Here is a 12,500-nt window from a genome sequence, read left to right as displayed (position 1 = left end):
ACGATATTGATTTACCGAGCCTCCATAAATTTGACTAGCATTTGTTTCCTCTCATTCCTTTAGCCTATTCCATGGTTCCCCAATATGGTTTTTCCTCTTATTTTTTTTTTACCTATTTTGGCATTGAAATCTCCTAAAATTATTGTGAAATGGGTTTTAACTCTCTTGCTAGCTAAATGAACATAAAAGCTCTCAATTTCTTCATCACTGTGGTTGGAGCACAGACTTGCACAATCTTTAAGTTGTACCTATTGTTTAGTTTCATTGTTACTGAAGGTACTCTTTCTCTTAAACCATAGAATTCCAAAATATTCATTTCTAAATGTTTGCAAACAAAGAAACCTACTCCTAATTCCTGCTTGTTACCCTAGGGTTTACCTCTCCAATAGAACACAGGTCCTTCATTTAGTATTTTCTGTTCCTCCCCTAGTCCTCTAACTTCACAGAGTACTACAACATCCCATTTAATGAAAGATATATATATATATATATATATATATATATATATATATATATAATATATAGAAATATATAGAAATATATATAGAAATATATAAATATATATATAGAAATATATATATAGAAATATATATAGAAATATATATAAATAAATATATATATAGAAATATATATAAATAAATATATATATAAATAAATATATATATAAATATATATATAAATATATATAAATATATATATAAATATATATATATAAATATATATATAACTATATATAACTATATATATATAGATATATACATTTATATATAAATATATATAAGCATATTTGACAAGATGGTCTCAGCAACCAACTCTTCATTTAGATTGGTAGAACATCCTGTTTTGTAAAATGGTTGGGAAGTTGGGGCCAGGATACACTCCTCCAACAAGAGAAGCAATTGCAGACAAATTCCTACTCATGGTATATATGAAAAAGAATAAGGATATTGTGCCACAGAGCTGAAGGATAAAACTATGTCTGTCTTTAGATGGATGGTCTAACATTCACAAAAGAGCCTATCAAATGTGTTACGGTGACAACCTCAAATGGCCATATATATCTAGTGGATACAATAGACATAAATGACCAGCCTCAGTTGCATATCTAGAAGAACTCTCAAAATCAGCAATTCAGAAGTGAAAAGAACCTGGCTGCAATGTTGGTAGCATTGTGACAGATAATGCTGGTAGTGTAAACAAAATGAGAACAGGGAAATGAACTGAAGCTGGTGACCTATGGCTGTACTGCACACATTCTGAATCTTCTGGCTCATGATCTGGAAATTGGCAATATTAACCCAACTGGCACAGTTGGCAAGAATACAAGCCATGCCCACTGTCATATATGTATATTTATTGTATTTACTCATAGTTGGCTCTACAAGTGCTTAATCACCAAGGAGTCAGTTATTAGTCCTACCTATTTCACTTGTTTACCATTTTCCTCGCATTTTGGAAAGGGTCTTTTGTACAGTTTCATTGTCTTAACCTAATGCCGACGGGCATGGAATGAACGTAAATGCCATGCCCACTGGGATTTTACTTTAATTGCTTTTACACAAAATGGCTACACTACGTCACCAATGAGCCAATTACGAGTACTGTCTGTCTCACCCGTTTACCCTTTTCTTTAATTTACGAAAATATTTTAAGTTATCTTATTTTGTTGTTACTAACATTTTTAACATTAAAGTAATTATAATGTTTATAATAAAAAAAAACACCATCAATATTCATAGGCCTGGTAAAAAAAAAAAAAATTTCCCGCCAGTTCAAGGTTAGGTCACAAGGTCTACTAATTGACTCATTTGTGGCTAAGCACTAGCAGAGCCATCTATGTGCAGAGCCATTTCACAAAATTGTAAAAAATGAGAACAGCATTTTCCCATTTTTTATTCATTTCCCCATTTTTTATTCATTTAATCATAACATCAATAACAGTGTAGATATCAAGATATTAAAAAGAAAGACACAATTTCCAGCCAATTCAAGGAATGGAGAAATCAGAATCGGTCACTAGCTCATGTGGAGCTATCTGTTTGTAACAAAATTCACAAAAAAACTACAGAGGACAGAATGTTAATCTGTGGTGGGTGGGTTATAGAGAATGTGGTGTATATAATAAAATACTTTAGAAACAATTACTTTGCTTCTGCAAGATACCACCAGGAAGCTGGGCAACATCATATTGTGCCTCAAGACATAAGATGGATTACCATGTGTAACTGTCTGATGATATACATAAAGAACTGGCTAGCTATCATGAAAATTTGTGAAGTTGATAGGGAGCAGGTTGATGTCAGTTAGAGAGGTGTCTAACTTAACTCCATACCAATGGGCCACACACAAAGGTTCATAACAAACCGCTCAATCTGTCGAGTGCAACTGTACGCGGCGGCAGTGCACCAAAGCATTACAAGCCAGGGGTTTGGCTTGATGTAGCGAACTCCTGCCCTTCAAATTTGGCTCGTTGCCACTAATCTCCAGAGTGTAGTTTTTTGGTTTTTCTTCTTCATCCATCAGTAAGAGGTTAATAATGAAGAGGTCAGCAGAGCACCTACTTACACAACTAGAACCAATAACTGTGGCTTTGGACAAAGTACAGTGATATATGTACAACTGCTGAAGCAGTGAACATATGGAAAGAATCACAATGGCAGAGATGTAGTAACTGCTGCAAAAGAGAGGTTTGGCCAAGTCATAACACAAGCTCATCTTCTTGCAAACCTGATTCATCGTTCCTTTCAAGGAAAACTGCTTAGCACAGAAGTGAATAATGTAATGGAATATGCCAAAGAAAAGTTCACCTCACTTACCCCATTCATCATGAAATTTCAAGTTAAATTGGCTCCCTTTTAATGCAATTAAGTTTAGTGATTCTGTGACCAAGTGTCAACTGTTGAATGGTGGAGGTCACATTCAAATATATTGGATAGTGATGTAATTTCAGCAATACAACAACTACTGTCTGCAGTGGCATCTTCATCAGGGGTTGAAAGAGTTTTTTCAAGCTATGGTATAGTACATTCAAAACTAAGAAACTGGCTGAATGTAAAAAAAACAGCAAAACTGGTGTTTTCTATAAAATCATGGATGCACACAAAATGGATGCATGTGATGATATTAATGATCAGTATGCATAAAAGAACCAACTTTATTCTCATAAGAATTTAAAATAAAAACTTTATTTTTAAAAGGTCAAAGTTTCAATTTCAACAATCTTATAATTATTTATGAACTACTTTTCAAAAGATGGGGATAATAACTTTTCAAAGAAGACTGCATTTCCAGTATAAATTCAATGTTCCTTTGTTTTAAATACACTTTATGATAATTTTTTTTTTATTTATAACTTCAGGATATAAATACAGTTTGTTATAGTTAAACATCTTTGATTTCCGTTTTTTTATAGCATGTGAAATTTTTTGTAGTGCTGTATTGTAAAAGGAAGTGTTCAAGTATTCTTCTTCTCAGAAACAAGTACAAGTGAAACCCTTTGATTTAATATTTAATGGAATATGGACATTTTTTGTTGAACTATAAAAGGAAGTTTTTAGTGTTCAATTATAAAAAGCAGGTGTAATCATGTGTTTTTTTTCCATATTTTACCTTTAAATTCCATGTTGCTTTGGGCAGAAGCATATTGTGATTTATATCATCATGATTTAAATTGGCCAACCCTGATACACACACACTCACACTCACAGAATCTATATATATATATATATATATATATATATATATATATATATATATATATATATATATATATGCACACATATATAAATAATAATATAAACATATACATATATATGTAAATATATAATTTACATATACATATATATACATATAGACACACACAATCACACAATATACATATATATTCATATATACATACATATATATACATTTAAATATAAATATATAAATATCACATATATACATATATATATATATATAAATATGTTATATATATATATATATATATATATATATATATATATATATATAATACACACACACACACACACACACACACACACACACACACACACACACACACACACACACACACACACACACACACACACACACACACACACACACACATATATATATATAAAATCATCCATATCAACCAATAACACAAACATACAACTGTATGATTTTGAAGTACACATTTCTTGTATCATCAGCAACATTTCTTTTTGCAGTAATATGAGTCAGTGTTAAAGAGATTGAGAAATTAAACCCATTTTAGGGTTCATTTATCATGTAAAGCTAAAATAGTGCAAGTGAATGACCAACTGTACGAGAAAAGAAAAAATTATAACGCATAGAAACAATGAATAATAAGAATGTTTATCTATCCAACTCACCTGTGAAATTATGGTCTTCTTGATGGCCATTCCTGCCATAGCTGCCTGTTCAGCTTGGTCAGTTGGCTGGTCAGCATCCTCAGGCCTGGACTTAAGGGATGCCAGCTTGATCTCATCACTGCTCAGTACTGTCAGCGTGTCCTGCAGCATCGGGAGGCTTGAAGGAGTCAGCTTGATCCGCCCATCCACAATGCCCCCTAACACGAAGTAGAAATAAAAGTGGAGTCAACAGACCTATGTTACACAACTTGGAAAGTAAAAGGTTTGCTATACATTATATCATTGCTTGTATTTCTATCTTACCAAGCTAGGCATTTTTAAAATTATAAACTCTTTTCTTCTTTTTACCTAGCACATCTTGACAAAGTCTTTGGGTAATTGTGAATCTCTGGTCATCAGGCATGTGATCCAGCATAAACCGATAAATCAAGTGTCGGTCCTCTCTGTGGTGCTCCTCTGCAAGAGAGAAGAGCTCCTTCTCTGAAGTACTCTGGGTAAACTTGTTGTAACTCTCATGCTCCTAGAAAGGAAAAAAGAAAAAGAAAAAAAGAATGATATTTCCCTTCAATGTAATTTGTAATTATCTAAAAATACTTGCATAATCTATGTGTATATTGTTAACCCCTTCCTAACGGGTCACGCCGTGAGGCGTTAAAACAAACTGCTTGATCTGTGGCATGCGGCTGTACGCAGCGGTGGCGCGCCAAAACGCTACGAGCCAGTGATTCGGCTTGGTGTAACAAACTCCAGATGGCTGTGGCAATTGCAATGATTTGCCATGACTGCACAAAGCTCTTAAAGGGAAATGTGGGTAGCGAGGCACCCAGATTCAACAAATGAACCCCTTTGATCCAGATGACATGACCATCACATCATGAAAAATATAACATCAGGGAAATGGGAAATGGGAAAACCTGGCTGTAGGCCAGGTGACTTGAACCTGCCTTCGTGAGTGTTTCAGCTGAAGGCTGGGGTGATGGGAAAGACTTACCACAAGTACAAAAACCTCATCATTCCCATCAATATACAAGTGTGGAATGTAATGTCCATGAGCCATGACTGGAATAGCACCAACCCCATAAAGGATGTCATTTCCATGGTCAGCATCATATTCATGGTGCCATGACCAATGATGTAGGTTGTATTACGGGAAACTGAATATGATAAAAAAAAAATTACATAACACAAATAACAAACTGTTAAATATTTTCATTTTTCTTGCACTGAGTTGCAGACTACCTAGAGAGATGATATGGAGTCTGTGCAAAGAAAACTGTCTATTACCATCTGGATCAAATGGCTAATAAGGACATAGGAAAATGGCAAAAAGGCTGATAATGCTTCTGCATAAAAAGGAAAAATATTGCAAATAGGGAGCATAGAGTCTTGTTTGCTTGTGCCCGGCCTACAAGCAGTGCACCTGGTAGTGAGATAGGTAGTCCTACCTATCTCACCTGTTTACCCATTTCTTTGAGTTTTGGAAAGTGTCTTTTGTATTATTTCCTTTTCTTCAATGTCATCAAGATTTCAATAATCATAATATCAATAAGAATAATAACAGTATTTATATCAACAGTATTAGAAAGAAAAACACATTTTCCTGCCAACTCATGGAATGGGAAAATCAGGATCAGTCACTAGAGCATACTGCTAGACTCTTTGCTGGCTGAGAACATGTGGAGCCATCTTTATGTAACAAAATTCACCAAAAACTACAGGGGACATTACATAAACTCATGGTGACTGGGTTAACAGGAATACTACAATTGCATAAAATACAGTTAAACATTATTAATACTTTACCTCATAACAGTTGTAATGGAAAATACATTCAATAAAGTGCTGACAAAGGATCTTTGGAAATCGTTTCAGCAACCTCTCTGTAACGTAGAAAATGACTGTGCTCCGTATCTCTTCTTGGTCATCTGTAAGGCACTAAAACAAAAAGAAAAAAAATTAATGTAAACTACATTATAATTCCAAAAAAGCTTTGAAAACATTTTCATAATTCAGTGTCTAAAAATAAACACTGCAAATACTAGGGGCGAGGGGGGGTATGTATAGACACTTTTTTAAACAAAATTGGTTTTATGGCTAGTAAATGTAACACTTTGCTAATACTACAACCCCTCATTCCTTTACCTGTAAGATCCTATAAAAGAAGGAACCTTTGAGCTTTAGATAATCCTCTTGCAGTAGGTTGATCAGTAAGGTCAGAGTTGTCCTCCTAACTTGCAAATCTGGGTCTCGGAGACAAGCAGTGACTTGTGGCATCAAGGGATCTACTAGGGTTGCATACCTAAAGAAAATATGTAACAATGATAACAATTACAACAACAACAATAGTAATAAATAATAATAATAATAATAATAATGATCTAACATATAACAAAAATTGATAACCTTTAAAAAATCAAGGCAAAGTCCTCAATCAGAGTCATAGATTTCACATACATTACAAACTAATACATATCAAACAAAAAATATTACCTGACACACATATCTGATAGTGTGAAGACAATATTGATCTTGAGAGATGAGCATGCACTGGAATCTAGCATCTTCCCAAGAGCTGGGATGATGCGTTTGGCTTGATCTTCATGTTGCAAGCACATTTTGCCCAGTGTCACTACAGCCAGAGCCTGAATAGGAAACATGTAATCTAGAGTTGCTTGCATAGCACAAGCTATAAGGAAAAATAAATCAAATAAGATAAGAAGGGATTTCTTGTATTTCTGCAAACATATCTGCACTTTACTACTTCCTTTAAAGGCCCAATAACAATAACACTGTTTTGCGTTCCCATATGAAATTTCCACATGCAAACAGTCTGAACCTATCACACAACCAAGGTAGCAGACATAGTGCCCTTGTAAGGAGACATGTTGCCAAAGTGAGGTCCTGGGAATCACAAGAGCAATCTCATACATGTCTCATTATTTTAAAGAAATACAGTTATGTATAAAGAAATATCCTAGAATATTAAGTTATGTTTACATAAACTTATTTTATATAATATATAAATAAAAAAATAAAAAAAACATTTGATTTGTATCTATATGTATCACACATGCGTGTGATACATATAGAAAGCCTCAAAATTATGCAGAAATGCAAAAATTGACAGAAAAAGTACTGTTGTTATAAGGCCTTAAAAATATATAAGGATCTGATACACTGCTATTGTTATTCAAGTTATGTTACAAAACAAGCAAATACAGAAAAACAACACATACCTTCTCACATCCATCTAAAAAAATATAAACTAGTGATGATAGTACATAATAATACCAACTTGAAAATAAAAATCATGTGGAATTTTGAAACTTGGCATTATGCATGGTCTTTGTATAGAGTTGAAACAGCTATTGCACCATTTATATTCACTTCCAGTTGGTTTAGTCCTATTAAACCATTACTGCCGGGTTACATGTATAGCCGTCATAACAAACCACTTGATCTGCCAGGTACGACTATACGTGCTTGTTTGTTTGTTTGCTTGCTTGCTTGCTTGCTTGCTTGTTTGCTTGCTTGCTTGCACATGACTTAATGGCATTCACCTACTGTGAGTGATGACTTTGTTATGTCATGATAGATGTCATGCAATATAAGTTGATTACATTTTACCCATCAAGTTTTATGGAAAAAATTGGATATCATTCAAAAGGATAACCAAATGGATTTTTTTTACAACCTACCCAAAATTGAAAAAAAAAACACTTTCTCAAATCAAACCTGCACTCTAGTAGTAGGTACAAAAGTGATGGCTGTAGGCTGAGAACTCTGTGTTTGGGATGAGGGGAAAATTGTTGACCCAGTTCTCTGTATTCCTGATTGATGAAATATGATACTCTGCAGCATCAAGAACATCCTTTTGTTGACCTTATGAGGACAAAGCATCGAAGCCTCTCCCAGGGTAAACAAGTGTCTGCAAGATAATAAAGAAAAGAAAACAAGGATGATGGTGATCATAGAAAAACTGGTTGGAAAGATAAGAGATAAAAAGATGGGAAATACAAAGAAAAAGAAACAACTGATATGAGAAAAGAAAGGGAGAACATGCAATGAAAATCCAAAATCATACTATTTATATCAATTAGTCTTCAGATAATTTCATCTAAACGAAATTAACCCACTGGATCCCTGTACATCACAACCTGCACATGGACCGAAATCCAGGCTTTAGGCTTACTCAAGGCACCACTCTCTGGTTGTGTGACTGAAAGGTCTTTTAGCCCAGGCTGGGCTGGCCCATAGGAATATTCATGTGTGGAATCAAGAGTCAGTGCCTCACCTTTGCAATCATATTATTTCTTCTGCATAAGCATATGATTTTTTTTTTTTTTTTTTTTTTTATAATTTTATTGGTTTATTGTTGTCCATGCTACATTAAAATGATGATAAACTGTTTACCTACATACATTTATAAATATACATACATACATTTATGCATATATATACATATATACATACATACATTTATACATATATATACATATATACATACATACATTTATACATATATACATACATACATAAGAGCCATTGCTCTTCCTGTCACTACTCACAGATGACATGTGATATATTAATACCTTGTTCACCAATGGAAATAATGCAAGAGCTCCTTCCTAAATGCCCATTGAATCTAATATTTCTCTAAGAACTTATGACAAATTATTTCCAACAGTCTAGCCATAAGACAAAATTCTCATGATGGTGTGGCTGACACTACAATCACCTCACTCGCCACCATCACAGCCTTGCTCTGCATAGTTGCCTCCGCATCAATTCATCCACCACATCACCTCACTCAGCACCGGCGCAGCCTCGCTCAGCATAGTTGCCTCCACACCAAGTCAGCCGGCAGGCAAACAGGCAACAGCCATGTGCCGAGGTTGGCAGTGGGATGCTGTCAGTGCTAATTCACCATGACGCAGGAGAGTGGGAAGCAGCCATTCAGCATACTTGGCCATGGACGACAAATTTCACATATTGTATATATACTGCATGTTCACCGAGAAATAAACAGACTACTCTGCACCTCTTGAGTTTGATTCTCCTGTCCACTCAAGACCTAGGCTCTTCATTATTCTGCTCTAGGCCTCTCTAACAATGGCATATTCCTGTCACTCCTGATGGCATATTCACATCACCCAGCCCTCAGCAAAGATTTTTTCCTGATGTGATGGTCCTGCTATTCAGATCCAATGGATTAATTCTGTTGATTTGAAATCATAGTAAACAACCAAGTAATCATTCATAATCCCTTTCTTACCTGAAAAGCAGCTCTTCTCCCTCTTTGTCTATGGGGTCCGTCTTCTCAAACAGGACGTGTTTCAAGTGGTCATCACACATCTTAAGAAGTGGAGCCACCCACTTCTCTATGGCTTTTTGTCCTGAAAGTTCATATTCATTTTGCAGTGTCTATAAATAATATATTATCTTTTATTGTGATCAAAGGACTGGATTGTCAGAAATGAAAATGTACAAGTAAATAAATTTAGTTGCAGCTTATAAAAAAAAAAAAAGGAGTTTATTGTGATAAATGAAGGAAAGTAATAAATAAGAATGAAAATATTCATATTGCTGCCTCATAAACTTTGGTTATTTAATTAAAATAGTTAAATCAGCCATCCCCATGGCTTTGTGATGTTATATTCTTATTTAAGGTTTTCTTACATAAAAGTAATTCTTTACTCTAAATGATGGTAAACTTCATACCAAATAACAAAGTTCAAACCAACTAACCCTCTGCCTCATCACCATGGAGCTTATAGCTAAGCAGAGTAACTGTATCCATCATGGAAGATATGAGTTCAACCCCAACCGAGAAATTGTTGACAGGCTCCAAAAGCTGCTTCTGTAAGGCCTCAGCACGGTCGTTTGGTACATGTTTGATGCTGTTGCTCAGTACTTTCAATACTTGTTGTAGGGTATAGGCACCCACCTGCAATTATTTAAAAAACTGTTATTACATCATTTCAATAATGCTAATATATAACATTTGTTACAAATGTCATACTAAACTAATTTCTTTTCCAAAAGCAGGTAAATGCTGAACTACAGATACATTGCTAGTGTCATTCACCTGTGATTCCCCTTGGCAATGCTCTTCAAAATAGTCCACAGCAAAGGCAATATTTTTCACAGTAATATGGTTTGAAAGCAAAGCCAACAGTGTCCAGACTTCTTCGTTGTATTTATTCCCGATGTGAGAGCGAGCAATGGTGGCAACTTGAGGTCTGCAAGATGAAAGGTATACTAGTTACAAACTAATTAATCATATCTTTCTACAGTCTGCATCAAATAATTAACCTAGTTTATATCACAACCAGGCTTTTATATCAAAACCATGTCCAATTCACTTGAAAGGCCTACAATATAAAGTCTAACCTAATAGTATAATAATGTAGGCACAGCAGTATCCCCAAGCCTAAAGGCATTCTAGCAAAAGCCAACAAACCTAAACTGCAAATATTCTGGCAAATTAAACCTTGGACCAATTTCTTATTTAATGATAAATGGCCAGGAAGGATATACAAGGTGAAGGTTCGGCCTGTGGTTGATGCATAGAAGTATCAGGAAGATCCACCTCATAACTAGATAGAAACTTGAAAATCACTTGTATATCTGATCAACTATCAAAAATGTTCTAGTTACATGCTTCATAGAGTAAATCAAGTCAAACTTCCACTTTTTTATATCTGTTTAAATGGAGGAGAGAGAGAGAGAGAGAGAGAGAGAGAGAGAGAGAGAGAGAGAGAGAGAGAGAGAGAGAGAGAGAGAGAGAGAGAGAGAGAGAGAGAGAGAGAGAGAGAGAAAACGAGAGAGAGAGAACAAGAGAACGAGAGAGAGAGAACAAGAGAACGAGAGAACGAGAAAGAGAAAGAGAGAACGAGAAAGAGAAAGAGAGAAAGAGAAAGAGAAAGAGAAAGAGAAAGAGAAAAAGAGAGAAAGAGAGACAGAGAGAAAGAGAGAAAGAGAAAGAGTGAAAGAGAAAGAGAAAAGAGAAAAGAGAAAGAGAAAAGAGAAAAAGAGAGAAAGAGAGACAGAGAGAAAGAGAGAAAGAGAAAGAGTGAAAGAGAAAGAGAAAAGAGAAAAGAGAAAGAGAAAAGAGAAAAAGAGAAAAAGAGAAAGAGAAAAAGAGAAAAAGAGAAAAAGAGAAAAAGAGAGAAAGAGAGAAAGAGAGAAAGAGAGAAAGAGAGAAAGAGAGAAAGAGAAAAAGAGAAAAAGAGAAAAAGAGAAAAAGAGAAAGAGAAAAAGAGAAAGAGAACTTAATTTATCACCCTAGCAATCATACAAAACCATACATCTTTCTAATCCATGAATACAATCAAGTATACCCACCTTACATATTCTGTTTTGGACCACATCATGATTGCTTTATTGAAAAACTTGTGGAAGGAATATTTTGTGATGCCACTCAGCACATACCAAGGTAGCTTGCTTTCAGGCAGATTACCCTTGGGATGGTCATGAGGTAACATGGGCTTGAATAACAGTTGATCAAGAACCTACGGACCGATGTAAATTTTAGTTTGCAATTTTAAATACCAATCACATGAGAACTTCAAATTTTGTTTCAGCAAAAGCATTAAAGTAATAACTAAGGGATAAATCTGAGACATAATATATGAAGGCTGTTCATACACTGTTCATAGAAAATATAAATACAGCAACTTCTCACAAAATGAAGAGACTAATTCTTGTGACAAACCAAACTTGATTTCATCCATAGAATCCAACATGAGCAAAAATATTATTCAATTAAAAACAAACCAAATAAGGCCATGTCAAATCCCTAAGACTTGGAATCAAATAAATTGTATGCATGATATGTTCACATGAAAGAAAATAATCTTCATAATTCCACATACATATTTTATAATATCATGTGCTTTCCATTTTCAATTAAGATTAGAACGTACCTCTACTACTCTCTCTTGAACTTTCATCTCTGGATCAAGAATAAGCGGTAAGACCCCTTTTATCCACCTTGACATCACACCATTGTGTTCTGGGTAACACAATACAAGTGTTGTCAATGAGGTGACCATCTGCTTACGGATGATCAGTGCTGGGTCCCTACAGTGCTCTACTAAGACCTGTGGGAAAGTTGTA

At 34.7% G+C, this 12,500-nt stretch overlaps 1 protein-coding gene across 1 annotated transcript in view; it reads right to left on the bottom strand.

Moving 5' to 3' along the window:
• The window catches only part of LOC125039551 (condensin-2 complex subunit D3-like), a 33,893-nt gene that overhangs the window by 15,057 nt on the left and 6,336 nt on the right, over positions 1-12,500 (bottom strand). The window contains exons 2-12 of the mRNA XM_047633620.1: positions 12,308-12,484; positions 11,727-11,893; positions 10,468-10,621; positions 10,128-10,326; positions 9,655-9,775; positions 8,115-8,307; positions 6,870-7,021; positions 6,522-6,678; positions 6,183-6,314; positions 4,728-4,899; positions 4,380-4,576 (exon numbers count right to left, since the gene is read on the bottom strand). Coding sequence (XP_047489576.1) covers positions 4,380-4,576; positions 4,728-4,899; positions 6,183-6,314; positions 6,522-6,678; positions 6,870-7,021; positions 8,115-8,307; positions 9,655-9,775; positions 10,128-10,326; positions 10,468-10,621; positions 11,727-11,893; positions 12,308-12,484 — 1,821 coding nt within the window. The remainder of the gene's footprint in view (positions 1-4,379; positions 4,577-4,727; positions 4,900-6,182; positions 6,315-6,521; positions 6,679-6,869; positions 7,022-8,114; positions 8,308-9,654; positions 9,776-10,127; positions 10,327-10,467; positions 10,622-11,726; positions 11,894-12,307; positions 12,485-12,500) is intronic.

Source organism: Penaeus chinensis, chromosome 27 (genome assembly GCF_019202785.1).
Source record: "Penaeus chinensis breed Huanghai No. 1 chromosome 27, ASM1920278v2, whole genome shotgun sequence".
Lineage (NCBI taxonomy): Eukaryota > Metazoa > Arthropoda > Malacostraca > Decapoda > Penaeidae > Penaeus > Penaeus chinensis.
The sequence above is the reverse complement of the archived record's forward strand: the minus strand, read 5'-3'. Positions and strand labels throughout refer to the sequence as shown.